The 18,223-nt window shown below is 39.2% G+C and overlaps 1 protein-coding gene across 1 annotated transcript; it reads left to right on the top strand.

The window, feature by feature from the left end:
- Window positions 1-2,691: 2,691 nt before the first annotated feature.
- Window positions 2,692-17,491, top strand: LOC104607628 (vesicle-associated membrane protein 714-like). Its single transcript, XM_010273293.3, has 4 exons — window positions 2,692-3,081; window positions 7,709-7,899; window positions 16,038-16,201; window positions 16,927-17,491. Exons 1-4 carry the CDS (start codon window positions 2,865-2,867, stop codon window positions 17,015-17,017), a joined length of 663 nt encoding a protein of 220 aa, XP_010271595.1. The 5' UTR covers window positions 2,692-2,864; the 3' UTR covers window positions 17,018-17,491.
- Window positions 17,492-18,223: the final 732 nt, after the last annotated feature.

Genomic DNA, 18,223 nt, shown 5'->3' on the forward strand with positions numbered 1-18,223 from the left:
GTGGTTTGGCTTCCCCTTGTGATACATGTGTCACTGTTGGCATTTGAATAGAAAGTTGGTGCCACGGCTGCACTGTGTTAGTCCCTGGAGGTGCTAGTCATCTACTCCTACGATAAGCCATAGGGAGATCAACCTGCGGGGGCAGCTCTACTAACTTTAGGTTGCCAAATCGTATAGGAACCTTGAAAGGCTCGACCCGCAAGGGCGACTGTGTTAGTTGGTCGCTGACTCTTGCGGGAGCTGCAAAGGGCTAGACTTGTAGGGGAGACCTCGTGAATAGGGTTGACGAGGCTTGTCCGGACTGGCTCATTCAGGTCACCAAAGTAAGTCTTCGTCTGGTCATCGAAATTTTAACAATCTAGTTTGCTCTTAGCACCTCAGCCTACAAACAGACACCTTGTCACCTTGGTAGGGCTGACCTGCGAGGGCGGCTCCACAACCTATTGGCCATCAACTCCCACGTAGGGCATGGGAGGGCTCGACATGCGGGGCGGCCTCACAGTTTGTTGACTATCAACTCCCACGGGAACCATGGAGGGCTCGACTTGCAGGGGTGGCCTCACATTCTGTTGGCCATCAACTCTCGTAGAGAGCATGTAGGGCTCGACCTATGGGGGTGGCCTCGTAGTTAGGGAGATTCTGTCTAGGCAAAACTACAAGAAATTGTCTAGGCTAATCATTTTGATTCTGCCCCCTAGGGGGTTCCTTCGATCCAGGTGTTGTTGTTGTTTGCTTAAGGATGCCATTACTTGAGGCTTAGAGAATGGGTGAGAACATAGCTTTTGCGTTGGTTCCCGACAGACGGCGCCAATTGATGTCGCGCGATGTAGCTGCTCCCTCATGTCAGGCAACTCGAATGTTGATTCAAGTGGTTCCTTGTCTGGGCAAGTTGTGCTAGGCCAAGCTAGAGATGTTCGAGCTGATATATTTTGCAAGAAGGAAGATTAGAGTGCCTAGGTTGTCTTTACCCAGGGAGGGAACTCCGATGCTTAAGTCAGAGAGTGTTTGAGAGTTCTTTAAGAAATTGGGAGAGCTTAAGAGTGTATATTCGCGCTTACCTTCACAGGTAGAAATAAGCACCTTATATAGGTGTCAAAGGTTTGAGACTCCTTACAACAGGTCTCATCTTCTCGCAGAGCCGTTTCCACATAGTTAGCTGAGTTATTACGTCAGTTACATGATTTGCGCAGGCATTACGGCTCGCTCGAATAACTCTGGCATAGGTAGGTTGGCCTAACAGTCGAGCATTATTACTCTAAAGAGCTTGGTCTTGATAACAAATCTATGTAATAGGCTGGCGAGCACGCCTTGTAGGTCGTCACTTATACCCTACTTAGCTCGACCGATCTCCAAAGGAGGTCGATCTTCAAGTGGATGCCCTTTAGGTCAACCAGGCCGAGGTACTTTAAATCGACCATAGGCGAGGTGCTACTAGCCAACCTGCTGGGGTGATTTGCTTACTCAATGTTGATGTGTCACTTGGATGCCATGTGTCTCCAAAGGTAGGTCGCTAGGTTGATGGAGGTAGGTTGCCATGTCTCCAGTAGGTCTTCGGAGGTAGGTCGTTAGGTCTCTAGTAGGTTTTCGAAGCTAGGTTTCTAGGTCGGCGAAGGTAGGTCTCCAGGTCTCCAGTAGGTCTTTGGAGGTCGGTCTCTGGAGATAGGTCTCCAAGTCTCTAGTAGGTCTCTAGAGGTAGGTCTCCATCATTTTGACTAAGGCAAGTCATCGCCTACATGGTGCCAGGAGTCATCCATCTGTTTTTGAAATGCCACGTGTCATGATGTCAGTGGAGAGTCAAATATGCCCTCATAAAAAATGAATCCTATTTTTGTGATATGATTTAATTTGAAAATCCAATAAGGAATATCAAAATATGGTATAATTGGATCGGATTGTGATTCGGTCTGTTTGCAACCCTAGGGGTGTAAATGAATTAAGTTTGAATTGAATCAAGCAAATATCCGAATTCGAATCTGATTAAAAAATTCAGTATCCAACGGATATTGAAAATTAATATTTGAATTCAAATTCAATTAAACATTTGAATATTCAATTTTATTCGAATTCAATCAATTAATTATTTTAGGTAATTAATAAATATATAAATAAATATTTTATTTATATAAATATATAAATTATTTATATAATTTAATTATTATATATAAATTATACAAAACATTTTAATATTTTATATGTTATATATAAAAATTAAATAGCTGGTTGGATTCAATTATTTATCGAATAGAACTAGGTCATATTGAATTCGAATTCAATTCAATTATCTCAAATTTCAAATTTGAAATTCGATTTTCGAATACGGACAGCCCTACCCCCGCCTACCCTATATTTCAAAAAGCCCTGAATGTCAAGTCAAACACTCAAATGTGCTTTTCTAAAAATAAACACTTATTCAAAAAGTGATTTTTAAAAAGTCCGTTTAGAAACAAAAGGCACTTCCAAACACAACCTTCAAAGTTGCAACGGAATTTGCTGTCGGGGTCAAGTTGATTCCAATCTGACGTGTTAAAAGTAATCACTGATTCAATGGACTCTCCACTGAATTAAAATCCACACTTCAAATGAGGGGACTCGTGGTCGTGGAGCTCAATCGCCGAGGATCACAAGGTAAGTCCATTCGCTTCACCATAGATCTCAGCAGTAGCTGATCTTCTGGGAGTTAGACTGGGACGTGGACTTTCTGGTGGGCGCCTGGACGGTGACAGAGCGGGTTTTCATTTTTGAGCAACGCTCCCCTTCCTCTCTCCCTTCTCTGTCTTTCGACTGAGGTCTGAAAGGTTTAGTATGTGATTTGATCCGTCGAAGACGGAAATATAGAAAAAACAGAGTCCCGAAGCTCTGCAACAATGGCGATTCTCTATGCAGTGGTGGCGCGAGGGACCGTCGTTCTTGCTGAATTCAGTGCCGTCTCCGGAAACACTGGTGCCGTTGCACGAAGGATCTTGGAGAAGTTACCCTCAGAACACGATTCCAGGCTTTGTTTCTCGCAGGATCGGTACATATTTCACATACTGAGGTCCGATGGTCTCACCTTTCTCTGCATGGCGAACGACACCTTCGGAAGTGGGTATTCACTTTCTTACATTAAAAAGTTTGTGTTTTTGTTACTAATTTTTGATTACTTGATAATCTTCTTTATTTAATTGTGTATTATTGACGACGAATTCCATATGCGGATGAGTTGTTGGGCATAGTTCATGAGTAATCCATTCTAAATTGTAAAATCGGATTGATTATATTATCGGGGATTTAGGATTTTAATGCATAGTTCCATTGTTTTGAGCCCGTTATCTCTTCAGTTGATTTAATTCTTAGAACTGCTTTTTCTTTCGATAAAGAAACTTAATTTTAGGGTACTGGTTAAAATTTTGAAATATTTGGACTGGAGATTATCTTCTTTTTCTTCTGTTATACTTGGTTATACGGGTGGTACGGAAGGTCGTGGCCCGTGGGAGGTGTCTACTTTGAGGTTGGCCAATTTGGTATCTCATAATCCCTTGTTTGTTTGGTTGGCTCTTTCGTTAATGAATGTTTTCTCAAAATTTTATTCTTTTGGGGTCTTGCCATTTTGTGATTAATAAAGTTTTGTACTCCGTTTCTTTTTGGTGTGTATTTTGGATAAGTTTGTGCCCCAAGTTTTTCGAATCAGTAACTGATCAAAGTTTTATTAATCTTGGAGATGAGACAGAAGGTATAAAACAAGCCTAGCCCAAGTACCTCTCTCTATGGGCATAAGCAAAAGATTTATGATTCGTGCTCATGCCCAAAAAGTTAACTTTGGGTGGTAGCTTCCCAATGCAACAAAAAGACAAGCTTTATGATCATAGTTGTCAAGGCGCCTAGGCGACAAGGCACTCTTGAAGGCTTGTCTCGCCTAATTGCCAAGCAGTTTTCTATAGCGTGTTATAAAAAGCTTTTATATTCTTAACTTTTTAGGTTATTATTATAAAATAGACATTTTTAAACTAAAATATTTATTTGTGTGTTTTATATACTAATTTCTTTTTATTATTTTCTTATTTGTTAGGGTTTAATCCATACAAACATTGCTGAATGCTGTATTGAACCCTCATAGACTTCAAAATCTGAACCAATAAGAAAGGAAGAACATAAAATGTTGTCCAATCAACACATTTTCTTCTTTTTCTTTACTAATCTGTATTTTTTGAATTTTCTTTTCTTTCTTCTTTTTCTTCTCATGAATATGTTGATTTTCTATACTTCAACATGAAGTTTATACTTTTCTTATGAAAATTATGGATATTTATTAAGGAAATATGATTATGGAACCTAGGGAACTACCCTAGGATACATGTTTTTACTTTAAAAAAATCCATCGCCTAGGCGACTAGGCAACAAGGTGCCCCCCTGTTGCCTAGCCTCGCCTTGGCTCCTTGAAAACTATGTTTATGATTCAATTCATATCTGCACACTCCACTCCATTCTAAGGTATCACTCAAAGGCTGGCTGATATTGAATCTATCTGAGCAAGATGCAGACTTTCAAATGCTAGGTCTCAAGCGTCTTTTTGACCTACATCTTCATATTTATAAGAACCTCTAGATTGTACCTTTTCTGATGTTTTATGTCCTCTATATTCTCTGTGGAAATGGCATATGTGCAGTTCATCATGAGTTTATTTTTGTAATGGAAATTTCAAGGTTACAGTATTTTTTTGAGGGAAACCAAGATAAGAATCATAATGAATAAAATTCTGTTAATTTCAAGCTAAATAGAGTAGAAAAGACACTAAACAAATAGGGTGGACATGAAAGAAATAGAAAAACATCAGAGCAAAATAGCCCTTCTTGTTGCTAAAGCTATGCAGTCGACCTCCATACTTGTTGAAGGAGATTCCAAGAACGTGATTGGCCACCAATTCAGGCAATAGCCCTTGGAAACTTGGTCGTTTTCTTCTTGAAATAGCGAGCTCACCTCCTTCACTCCTTTCTAGGTTGCTGTTTCAGATGGATCCCTAGAGAGCTTAGTCAAAGATCTGAGTTTTTAGATAAATCAGGTTCTGAGATGACTTTTCTGTATAGTGCTGATAGTTTTCCAGATGTGTGAAAGAGCTTTTTGTTTTTTGTTGTAAAGACCTGTGCTTCTTTTACATCCTCTCATCTCATGTATATCTTTTTTTTTCTACCCTTCTCAACAGAAAAATAAGAGTAAAATAAATAATGAAAATACTGAAACATTGGGAGAGGATCAGTTTCGTAAAATTGAGTGGATATTGAGAAGTTGGGGTGGAGTGCTACAGCACTTTGTTGGGGTTAGACCATTAGAGAGGATCGGCTTAGGAATCATTGGGACAAGTTATTCTTTGGCCCCCTGTAATGTTTTGAATCTTTGTTTTCTGATGTATGGAGATAACATACTTATATGCATATGCTCCTGTGAAGATGGCGATGATACTTTGCCTTAAGTGGCTGTACATTTTGTGAGAGTTTTTCTCATCCTTCTTATATGAATACGTATGAACTCTTACTTACAAAAGAACTGAAATATAAAATAGGAAGAAAAAATAAACTTGTTTTTATTATTGGTTACTGAAACTTTATTGCTTAAAAACAGAACTGTACAAGGGTAATGTACAAGAAGTACATAAGTTTATATACAAAATTTGGCAGCAACCCGTTCCTGGTGGGTTAGAAAATAAACTTGATTTCTTCTTGTACTGGCATTCAGTTTTATAAAATTTAAACCACAATACTGTAAATATACCAAAAGTTGATAAAAAAATACTGTAAATTGATCAAAAGTTTCAGTCAAAATTTGTATTTGCAGCCACATCTCTTTTGGTGAAGGTTTAACCTTCAAAGTTGGTAATGGAGACAGAATCAGATTCTGGAAGGACTCTTGGTGCCAGGAGAATCCACCGAGTCCTTTCCTCTTTTGTTTCAATGTGCTGCAAATCAAGATGCCTTGGTTGCTGATTTGTACTCCATTTCGGAGAACGGTGTAACTTGGGCTCCTCAGTTTAGAAGGAATTTGTATGACTGGGAAATGGAAGAGGTATTGGGACTGCTGGCTACATTACAAGATCAATTTATTGACATCAGTTTGGAGGATGAATGGAACTGGAAGTGGAGTAAAGATGGGTGCTTTTCGGTTAAGTCTATGGCTCTCAAGGTCAACAGTTCAGGTGCTGTGAATTTTCCAGATAAGCAGGTTTGGAATCCAATTAGCCCTTCTAAAGTCAATTTCCTAATATGGGTTCCTCAACAAATGTCTTTCTAAAGTCAATCTTGTAAGAAGAGGAGTTCAGTTGACAGACATCTCTTGTGGTCTGTGTGGTCAGCAGCCTGAAACTACAGAACATCTGTGTTTACACTGCCCTGTAACTGCCCAGGTGTGGCTTCACTTCCTTAGTGCTGTGGGTGTTATGCTGAATTCTGTCAAAGATATCTTATGCTGCTGGAAGATCAGGGGTTTGAAGAAAAAAGGAAAACTGGTGTGGAAGGCCATCCCCACATCTATGCTTTGGGCTATTTGTTATGAAAGAAATAGCAGAATTTTCTGCAACAAAAAGAAAATTCCTGATGAGAATGTGCAGGGTGCTGTCAGCAAGCTGGTGTCTTGGGTTGCTGTTAATCCAGCATTCAATCATGTAAATTTAGTCCAGGAACTCAGGACTCAGTCCCTTTGGCGGCTGTAACTTTTGTTATTTTTAGCCATTCCCATAGTGGACTGACTTCTTCTGTAACTTTTCTTCAATATTCAATAAAATTACCTTACCTTTCAAAAAAAAAAAAAACTTCGCCATCTATACTATTAGATAAGGCTAATTTTGTTCAGGTTGCAAGGTTTCTATTTTGCTTGTTAGAATTGAGTGGTGTAGGCTTCAATTTTGATTCTTAATCAATAAAGGTGATACTTTTAAATAGACCAACATTCTGCCCATAAAAAAATATAGACGAACATGGCCTCTCGTATGATTGACAACCTACTTGGAAGCTTGTATGTATCCTTGAAGCTTCAAGAAAAGTTTTACCATGTCCTCTAATTTCTAGACTTATAAGTTTCTATGAAACTTGGGAAACCACACCACTTGTTTGCAATGTTTTAAAAGGCATGGATCTACAGACATTATTTGAGAGAGTCTAGGTCTTTGAAATCTAGAGGGAACACGTTGTTTCACTGGATCTGATGTTCAGCAAATGAGATGTTTGATTCCTTGGCCAAACTACTTCTAGTGTAGTTTTTGAGTGTAAAGGGAGCTGGTCTGGCCATTCAGAGTGAATGAACTTCACTTTTTAATTAATTTCTAAAATCTACTCCATTATGGAATTGAATCAAGCAGTGAATCTGGGCACTTGTGGAATTGCTATCTCCTCACTGTCCCCCATAAAAAAGTCCATTTTCATTCTTATCCATATGTTCTTGTATATGTTTCTTTCATGCTGAACTGAGATAGGCTGTTTGTTTTATGTCAGCCATGCTCCCTCTGTTCTCTATAATGTGTTTTTATTTCTTCCTGTGCTATTTAATTTGTTATAACTTTTTTAATTTATTTTCATTTAGTCATTGTTACTCTACACGTACTGGGACCAACTTAGGACAAAATTATTTCTTTCATTTCTTTTTTCAATATTCCTCATGGATTTACACCTCTTACATTTCTGATGTTCTTTGTTATTTATTTATTTATTTCTTGTGACTTTATTTTACCTTTCATGTTTTAATTCAGGAAGAATTCCGTTTTCCTACTTGGAGGATATCCGCATGAGGTTCATGAAAAATTATGGCAGGGTGGCTCAGATTGCACCTGCTTATGCAATGAATGATGAATTTTCAAGGGTCTTACATCAACAGATGGAATTCTTCTCCAGTAATCCCAGTGCAGATACTCTTAACCGTGTGAGAGGAGAAGTTGGTGAGGCAAGTATCTTTTGTTGCTGGATTATCATTTTCTCATTTTTTTTTTTTAATTTTATGACCTAAATTTTGTTGTATCACCTAACATGATAAAAATTCGAAAATTTTATGAAGAATACTATTTGTTATTATATAAAAAGTCATCATGGTTCTTTTCCATAATACTCTAGTGGTTAATTATTGAATCAATGTTTTAAAACATGGATGTGAGTCATGAGGTGTAAACCAGAACAGAAGAGTTGTAAGCCTCTTGAACACATATCCTTTAATTAGTAAATAATTAAAGTTATAAAATAGAAAATATAGAAACCTTCCAAAAAATCGAATTCAGAGGATATTAGAAAAAATTATATTTGCAATTTCTAATAATAAAACACCATAATGTAATGCTTCTTCTTGCTTAGATGCAAACGGAAACCCCTAAGAGAAAGAAATCTCCTGTTTTCTTTTTCTAAAATGAGGCAGTATTTGTTGTTTTGAGGGTTTCCTCCTTTATTTCATATTAATATTTAAAGGGGTGCAAGATAAGATGGTACTTCCCCTTCAGTTTATAATGTTCTATCATAAAATGTTGACTTAAAAGATAACTGTAAGACCACTGTCCTATCAAGTTAGGTTTAGAAACCTTTCCAAGAGGCCCCACCCCTTTCAGATTTGAAAACATGTGGCTCACACACCCAGATTTTGTACGGAAAGTGGAAGGTTGGTTGAGGGAGGATTTAAGGGGGTGAAGTGGAAAGGAGTGGGATTTCATAAGAAACTAAAAAGATTGAGAGAGAAAATTAAGGAATGAAACAAGGATCATTTCGGGAGAATTGAGGAACAAAAGGTCATTTTGATGTCCAAGATAGAGGAGTTAGATGAGAAGGAAGCCCAAGGAATCTTGGTAGAGGAGGAAAGAGAATTGAGGTTTAGGATTAAGAAAGATTTGGAAGAAGTTTTATTAAGGGAAGAAATTAGTTGGAGACAAAAGTCAAGGTGCAACTGGTTGAAAGAAGGTGATGGTAACACAAAATTCTTTCATACTTTGGCAAATGGGAGGAGGAAAAATTTTGTGGCTAGATTGGAGGTAGATGGTTAAGAGATAACAAATCAAGATGAAATTGCCAGGATATTCGTGGACCACTTCAAAGCAATATTTAGGAGGCCCTTGGATGATAGATTACGGTTGTAACATTATCCTTCCCCTCTTTTTTTTTGGGCCAAGTAAACATAGAAGGATCAAACAACAAATTAGCCTCCACTGGTAAGGACCACTTGTACCCAAACAAAGTAAAAAAACAATTTCATATATTTGCAACAAAAGAACAGGAAATCAATAAATGAGGGCAACTCTCATTATCAGATCTGCACAAGACACATCAGTTAGGAGAGAGACATAAATTGGGTTTCCTCTTCTGTAGCATTTCCAAGGTATTAATTTTTCCCTGAATTACTTCCCAACAAAAAACTCTTATTTTAGGGGGAATGGGTTTGCACCAGAACTCTTTCAAGGGGAACAAAGGAGAGGGGGAATAATTACAAAGAGACTTGAAGGAGGCACATGAAAACAGACCATTAGGTTGAGGGGCCCAAATACGCTTGTCTGAGTTATTAGGATCAAGGCATACATTTTGAACTAATTGAAGCAACTCCGTACAAGCTCTAAACTCGTCATCCCTTAAACCCTCTACGAAAGCCGAAGTCCCAGTTATGGTCCACTGGGAGAATCGGGGGAGCAATAAATTTTGCAATGCATTCATTTTTGTACAAGGAAGCTGAGTATAAAGATGGGAAGAGATCCTTCAACGGGTAAGACCCGATCCATATATCCTCCTAGAATTTAATAGTATCCCCTAAACAAGCGTCATAGCAGACAAACTAGAGGAAAATGGGCAGAATATGATGAATTGCCTTCCATGAAGATGCTAACATAGCCCTGTTAGAGACACCTGCAGCCCAGCCATTCCCCAACCTTCCATGTATGCTGGCTATTACTTTATGCCAGAGTCTCCTGTTCCCGTAGCCACCTCCATAACCATTTTCCTAGCAATGCCAAGTTCTTTTTATCCACATTCCTAATTCCCAATCCTCTTGCTTCTTAACTTCTATACACAGTCTCCTAATTAACCAAGTGATCTTTTTTACCTTTTCCTGATTCTCACAAAAAGTCACTCGTTATTTTCTCTATCTTATTTATCTCCTTTTTAGGATCCTAAAGACCGACAAGTAGTAGATTAGCAGGTTAGCAAGTGTGGACTTAATCAAAGTAACCCTACCCCCAATAGAGATGTAGTTTCTTTTCCAAGTTAGTTTCTTGGCGCCTCTCAAAGATTGGAACCCAAAATGTAGTCTCTCTAGGCTTTGCACCTAGGTGAAGTCCTAAGTAAGTCAGAGGCCAACTTGAGATGGAGCATTCTAGGACATTTGCAACAACTGTAAGATCTCCTTCCTCCATGTTAATTCCCCCAATATGGCTCTTCTCAAGATTAATTTTAAGGTTAGAGACAAGTTCAAAATTCCTCACCAAGTCCTTTAGATTTCTCGCCAAAAGTTAATCTCCCCCTTCACAGAAGATTATAATATCATCTGCAAATTGTAAGTGAGTAACCGGTACCCTATCCCTACCAACCTTCCAACCATTAAATCTATTCTCCCTTTTAGCCTTATAGATCATTCTACTCGAAACATCCGCAACTAGGGTGAAGAGAAAGGGTGATAGGAGGTCTCCCTGCCTCAAACCTCTACAAGCTGGAAAGAAGTCTCTCACAATCCCATTGACCAGAGTCGAATAATGACAAGTCTTAATGCATCCAAAGATCCAATTACACCATCTCTCCCCGAAACTACAAAATTCCATTACCTCAATTAAAAACGCCCAATCTACCAGATCATAAGCTTTCTCAAGGTCCAACTTACATACAAAGCCTTTTTTCCTAGATCTTTTCATTTCTTCCACACATTCATTGCCAATGAGGATTTGATCAGCTATTTTTCTCCCTTTTACAAAAGCCCCTTGTTGGCTGATTAAGGCAAGAAGAATTGTTTTTAACTTTGTGGAGAGGACCTTAGCAATAATCTTATACAACCTGGTCACTAAGCTGATCGGTCTGGAATCCTTTGGGTGGCAAGCATCAGGCTTTTTTGGGACTAGAGCTAAAAAGGTCACATTTATTCCTGGGCTAATGAAACCCTTCTCTGCAAATTCAATGAACAACTCAACTAGATCTTGTTTCACAATTTCCCAGCAATCTTGATTGAAGGCCATAGTGAAACCGTCTGGCCTAGGGGCTTTAGATCTATTCATTGAAAATACTGTCTTTTTTTATCTCTTCTTCTTCAAAATTTCTTTCCAATCAACAAGCTTCTTCATCTTCTAGGCAAGTCCAATCAAGATATTGAGACTAGACCACTTTTAAACAAATTAATTGAGAGATATTTGCATTCAAGTGCTGGAATGTTCTAGAACAAAATGTCAGAACATTCCAGAGTAAGGATTAAAGGCATGTGTATTAATTAGGAGTTAGAACATTCCAGAATAATTAAGGGTACAATGGGAAAAGATTAAAATAAGAAAGTTCTGGAAAATGGGTGAACCAATTGGCTATAAATAGGGGCCCCACACCCAGATTTAGAGGCTTTTTAACCCTATTCTCACCCGATACCTGGTTTTTCTCCCTCCTCTCATCTTTCCCGTTTGTTTTTTGTTTTCCTTCTCCTGCAACCACCAACCTTGCCACCACAGCCATTCTCTTCTAGACTTCTGGAGTTAGACCATCTATGCCAAATCCATCCTCTAACAATAACATTCTAAGTGAAATGTGCATACTGTATAAACTGCATCTGAACTTAAAACTCACAATCAATTGAACAAAATCAGTAAAGAGTAAAAATAAAACCAATCCTAATAGATAGGTCCTCTGTCTCCATAAAGGCCCCTTGAGGCAAGCCCAAACAAGTCCATACAAGGGGCTGCCTTTGACCTAAACTTTTGCCCCATATATATAACGGCAGTGGTTTTGGGATTTTAGTTTCTGTTCATTCTATTTGATGATTAAGTATCGAATATTAGTTGTATTGTTACTTCTTTTGTAGAAAATTTACCATTTGAGATCCTTTTTTGTAAGAATTGTTATTTTTTTTGAAAAAGGTAAGGTATAGATTTAATAAAAAAGCTAAAAAGTGCAAACAAGATGTATACAGGGCCATCAGATTCAATTACAAACTCCCAGCAATCCAAAACACCTCCAAAGAAAGGCCGAAGCCCGAACCTTCCCAAACCCAAGGCTTGGGCCCAAGCATAACAAAGCCTTCAAAAAAGAACAAGACAAACAGCACTAAGACACAAGCAAGACACCAAAAACAGCTAACTAAATTCCATAAGAAACTAAGCTAAATGTAGCAGTTAAACTGCTACATTTTTACCTCGGTCCCCTCTACCCCAGCCATGGATAGCGCACATCTGCTGTTAGGCTGAACCATCACTTCCCTCTAAAAATCAGCCAATTTCTTTGATCTTCTACAACCTGGAAGATAGTCCAGGCTTATCAGAAGAAAAGTCTGACTCATCACAACTCTTTGAAGCTTGACTAGTAATTGCCAGTTACCACCTTACAGTCCTTTTTCACCCTTGCCCAAGATTCCCTGTCCAGGATTTCCTTGGATCTGAGGACTCTTGAGCTTCTCTGTTTTCAAAAGATACTCCCACATATTTCCAAAAACTGATACATGAATAAATACAAATGAAGCTTTAGTGAACAGTTTCAAGGAGATTTTAGGATGCAAAGTGTAGAAGTTTCCAGTCTCTTATTTGGGAATTCCCCTTGGTGGAAATTCAATAGTAGAGAAGTTTGAAACAAGGCTGGCTACTTGGAAGAAAAAACATCTTTCTAAAGGAGGAAATCTGACTTTAATTAAGGCTTCTCTTGCTAGTCTACCAGTTTACTATCTCTTGATGTTTTGAATCCACCAGCTAAAGTCGAAAACAGAATTGAGAAACTCCAACCTGATTTTTTTTGTGGGAAGGGAGTTGAGAGAAAAAAAGCATTTAGTTAGTTGGCATCAAGTGTGCAAGCCTAAGGAAGTTGGGGTCTTGGCTTAGGGCATGCTAAGGAAAGAAACTTGTCTCTACTTATCAAAAGAAAAAAGGGAACTTGGCTTTTTGCCCCCCCCCTTAGTTTTCTCTTATAGTCTTACCTGGGCAAGTAAGTTTACCCGATCAAAATTTGCCCAAGTAAGGTCGGCGCTAGTGTTCTTGTGCGCTTTCACTTACTCAGGTAAAGAGAGAGGTGGGAGGGGATTAGCAATTTAGTATTATTTGTGGCTTATCCACCCTCCAGGAGGGTATCAGTTACTCGGGTAACCGATGCTCTTCGGAAAATTCGCTTACTGTGTGACCCAGTATAGCAGCATAAGAACACGGGGATTGGGGTCAATTACCTAATTGACCAACTTACCCCCTGTTAGATACCAGCAAACAAACGGGGCCTTCTTGGAAAGTGGTTGTGGAGATACCCTTGTCAAGCTGATGCTTTTTGGATTCCTGTCATTAGCAGCAATTGAACCGGGTGAAGGCTACAAATCCATGTAAAGGTATCTCTTCTACCCATAACTCCTTTGTCATTAACAGCAATTTAACCTCTCTCTTTCCCAAGAAGCTACTGTTGCCTTGTGCATCCAAGTTTCCTCTCTTTGAATTAACTGGAACTTCGACTTTAGAAGACTCTTAAGAAAGCTGAGATAGCTGAAAATGCAGACCTTCTTCACTCTTTAAAAGAGGTCTACATCTTCCCAGAAATTCCTGACCAACATATTTGGAAGCTCCACCCTGCTCCTGCTGGCAGGTTCTCAACCAACTCCTTTTTCAATGCTCGGGTGCTTGGAGATCCTACTACAAGCTTCCTGTACAAGAAGATTTAGTGTTCCTTTATTACGCCAGCATTTCTTTGTGTGGGAGGCCTTTTTGAAGAAAATAAACATGTATAACTTGCTTCAGAAGAACAAAGGCAGACTGTGTATCTCACCTCATGTTTGCATCCTTTGTCTTGGTTATGGTGAGACTGCTGAACAACTTCTCCATTGCCCAGTAACGAAGGTTGGGGTTTGCTTACTTTAACCTTATTGGGTACAGTTGGGTGATTCCTGAATATATTGAAGATTTCCTTTGGCAGTGGCATGGCAACCCCCTCCATCAAAGATTTTTATTAAAAATAAAGAAAAATGAGATCTTCCTTCCTCTTCTTCCTCTTCCTCTTTCTTGTCCCCCCCCCCTCTGAACTACACCTCACGCCTCCGCATTTTAAAACATTGGATGGAAGTGTCCTAGGCAATCCTGGAGCTGCAGCAATTGATGGTGTCTTTAGGAAGAGGGATGGAATCATTTGGCGGGTTTTCAGCTGTCCAATTAGGCTTTCTAATTCAACAAAAGCAGAGATCTTGGCTGCACTTGCAGGCAAGGGATTTGTCTTCTTTTACCATTGTAGGTGATTCTGCTAATACTGTTAAGTGGTTAGGGGAGAAGGATGGTGGCCCCTGGAGGTTGTCTCATTACCTATAAGGGGGCCCTCATCTGGGCTCGACATTGAAGCCTTGAACTCATCACAACCCAAACCTGGAATATCCAATGAACCTCCTATCTTCTTTGCCCACTTCTCCTCAAGATTCGACACCAAATTTGAACATGAAATTTGGTTAGGCACCTCAATGTCTCTGTTCAAAACCAGAGTCATCCGTCACCAATGGTAGCCCTTCCCCCGATGAAGCCATCAGAGCAATCAGCAGAGTTGCCGGTCGCTGTACTCCCCTCTGAGTAGGAGGTTCTCAATCATCCTTGGCTACTGAGATACCTGGGCTCCCATCGTTTCTCATCTTTCTTCTTCAGTTTCTGCAGTGGTTCTGCCTGTCCTAGAGTGGGAAGCCTTGCCTTTTCAGACCCCCTGCCATCTCAGAGGCAGCCCTCTCTGCTTGCCCAGTGACATTGGGCGTGGGTGCTGTTGCACAAGCCACCTGAGTGGGCCTCTCCTCCCCAGATTGATGTTGGTAAGAAGCTTGTTGCACTTGAGAGTTCCTTGAGGAGGCATCATGATCTTCAACAGCAATCTACAAAACAAACCTGGTTCCATTATCAATCAGCTCACATACAAGATTCATTTTAATTCCAAGAGTTGTTGGCTGGATCCACTCCTATAAAACCCCCCCTAAAGGCTTCAGGTATTTGAAAGATCTCTGTTTTTGTTACAAACAGCAATAAAAGGTAATTCAGAAGCTGATAAACTATTACAAAGGTGTAAAACACATAAGAATTTATGAAAAAATATGAAAAAGCAAAAAAATTTTAAAATTTTAAAAAAGGTGCACACCTGGGCTAAGGTGTAAGGCACACCAGGTATGCATTCCTTTTGGGTTCAGGTCAGTCATTAATTTTTAGATACTTTAATTCGACATCATTTGTTTTATTAGTTCTTTTGTTTGTTCCCTAGATATCAACTCTTAGGCTGTGTTTGGTTGCAGTGCAAATTTATTTGCTACAAATGCATGGGAGTGCAAATGAAAAAAATGTAAATTCTCATTTAATTTTGTTTTGGGTTTTACTTTATTCTGCTCCATGTCTTTATTTTGTTTGATTGCAGTACAAATGTAAATTAACTAAATTTGAAACAAAAATAGGTCAGAATTTACACTCAAATCATTTGCACTGCATAGTTTTGCAGCAGTGCAAATTTAGTTACATTGCAACCAAACGCAGCCTTAACTTCTTTAACTTGGAATTCCTAATCCCTAAAACGCTAGGCTTGTCTTTAACCAAATCGCTGATTTTTATGTCCCCAAGTCCTAAATTTCCAAGTTTTTATGATGTCTTGTCTTGTCCCCAAGACCAAACGCTAGGCTTGTCTTGCTGAAGGAACCTTGTGTTCTTATGATGTCTTACATCAGGGTTTGTATCTTTGCCTCCCAATAATTAATATAATGGTAAGTGACTTTTGGGATCATATTTTATAGCTCCATGGCTTCAGATGTGGGATGAGATTCCTTGTGTATTTTGGGTGCCATATAGGATGTTAGGTACAGTATGGCTGTGTATTGTACTTTTTCTGTATTAGTGTTGCCTTGATATTTCCTTGTGTTTTTTTTCACACTGATGACAACTAAATATTGATATTCAGATACGCAGTATCATGGTGGAAAATATTGAGAAGATACTCGAAAGAGGTGACAAGATTGAACTTCTCGTTGACAAGACTGCAACAATGCAAGACAGTTCTTTTCACTTCAAAAAGCAATCTAGGCGTCTTCACCGGGCTCTTTGGATGAAAAATGCCAAGCTCTTGTGAGTACCCATAAATCTTGCTGTGTTAATTAATATGCTCAAGATGGGTAAGTGTAGGATTCGTGAGGCATTCCCAATGCATTGTTAACAAGGAGAGGCATGAGGCTTTACTCTGGAACCTGGTTATGGGCCAGGAGGCTTTGGGCTCAACTTTACACTGTCTCAGGCTCGGGCTTTGGGTTGGACCCATTATAATTTGGCAAAAGCCAAGCCTGATCTCGGCCCATGAACAGATCATGGACCATAAAAGAGTCTGACCTGCTTAATCAGCAAGGTCATGGATGTGTATGACTGAACCATCTTTTTCTAACTAGTTGAAGAGCTGGAGGGGTTTATTTGATGGTTTGAATTGTTGGATTAGCCTCTTTTTTGGGTTATAGCCAAATCAAGATGCTGTGCACTAATTGAATGATCTAGGCATCCTAATTGACCTGAGTCACCTGACCCAATAAGTTCATGGATGATGGAACTGAAGTATGGAAATTTCATGCTTCCCTCAAAATTATCAACTCCCATATATATACGACTTCCAATTAGCTATCCTTGACCATCCACACCCTTTAAGACCTTAATTACTGGCCTATGATGGATCGTCAACAAAGTGTATTAAACATCATACTAATCTAAATCATATGGAATAAATGGCTTCTAGTCACAGCAACAGTACTTGTGCTTTTGCAGTTCCAAGCAGGAATTAAATTTACTTTTTTTCCCATCAATTGCAGGGCCATGTTGACATGCTTGATAGTTGTGTTGCTGTACATTATCATAGCTGCTTGTTGTGGAGGCATCACTCTTCCTTCATGCCGGTCTTGATGCAATCTTGTTGCTCTGTGAAGTTCTCTGAGCTCTGCAATAGCCACATTTCAGAATGTTACCACCACTGTATGTTCAAAAGGATGCTTCACCTGCCTGAGGAGTTGGATTTTCTTTGTTTGCGAATTGTGACATCTGTTGTGTCTGCGGAGGCCCCACAAATGATCCTTCTGATCATATTTTTTTCCGATAAGCAATGGTCCTTCCGATCATCTCTATGCAGAAACTCTGAACAATATCTTGGGCGAGTATTGATTACTTTCTTGTGGGTGATCCGTATTCTGCAAATGCCGGGATTTTCTGTATATTATTTTATTATTTTATTGTTATGTTTGATTGACAATTTACAACTTAACATGCGTCCTTCATATGTTTCCACTTCCCAGTTCTAGTAAAGTAGTAATTAAGCTTCCAAGTTGTTTGTTAATAAGAGTGGTGTTTAAGAAATAAAAAAAAAGAGTGGTGTTTATTGTCTCGTGTTTCTGAACAGTGCATTTAGGAGCATTCATTCACATCAATGAAAACCTGAGAAATCACCCAGAATGCCGGTCTCACATTCTCACTTGACCCACTGAACGTTAACAGCATGATGAATCCCTTTGGTTGTACACTAGAACTGGGAAAAATAAAATTCTGAACCAGAAAGCCCCAACTACTTGCCTCCTCTTTTCTCAGTACAATGCCTGCAGCAAATAGTTCTTTTGCAGTAAGAAAAGTGGGATAATAAAAAATCTAATATAAACTTCACCGTCACTTCACTTCTCGATCGTCCAATCACCCTATTTATTTATCACCTGTCTCACAGGATCTAGGATTCCATGTTTCATCTCTGTAGGACAACTTCTAAGGCCTGCCCATGGTTTCTACAATCACGACAATGACAAAATCATCATGTAGGTTGATGAACACAACGCTCCCAAAGTATGTTGAAGGGGTCGTTTTGATATTGAAACCCATTCAGTCTTACCCAAGTCAATTATTGCGGCAACCCAGAAATGGCGCGGGTCCTGCAATGTTGCCTGAGAAAAAAATTTGTCGTTGGTGATATGGTTAATGCCTACAGGGGGAGCCACACCGCCCCACTATACCAGCGTCAAGCTAATTGATATACCACGACGAATGAAGAGTAATGGTTGGCTGTTGGCATTGCTGATGTAATTAATTAAATGCCTACAGGGTGCCACACCGCCCCACTAAATTAATAAA

The sequence above is a fragment of the Nelumbo nucifera genome, chromosome 2 (genome assembly GCF_055504915.1).
Source record: "Nelumbo nucifera cultivar China Antique chromosome 2, China Antique-T2T, whole genome shotgun sequence".
In the NCBI taxonomy this organism is placed as follows: Eukaryota; Viridiplantae; Streptophyta; class Magnoliopsida; order Proteales; family Nelumbonaceae; genus Nelumbo; species Nelumbo nucifera.

Excerpts from the sequence above, each read along its gene's own strand:
- LOC104607628 (XM_010273293.3), top strand. The coding sequence starts at position 2,865 with ATGGCGATTCTCTATGCAGTGGTGGCGCGAGGGACCGTCGTTCTTGCT. Across the intron at positions 3,082-7,708 it reads GGCGAACGACACCTTCGGAA|GAAGAATTCCGTTTTCCTAC; the intron begins GTGGGTATTCAC and ends GTTTTAATTCAG. Across the intron at positions 7,900-16,037 it reads TGAGAGGAGAAGTTGGTGAG|ATACGCAGTATCATGGTGGA; the intron begins GCAAGTATCTTT and ends ATTGATATTCAG.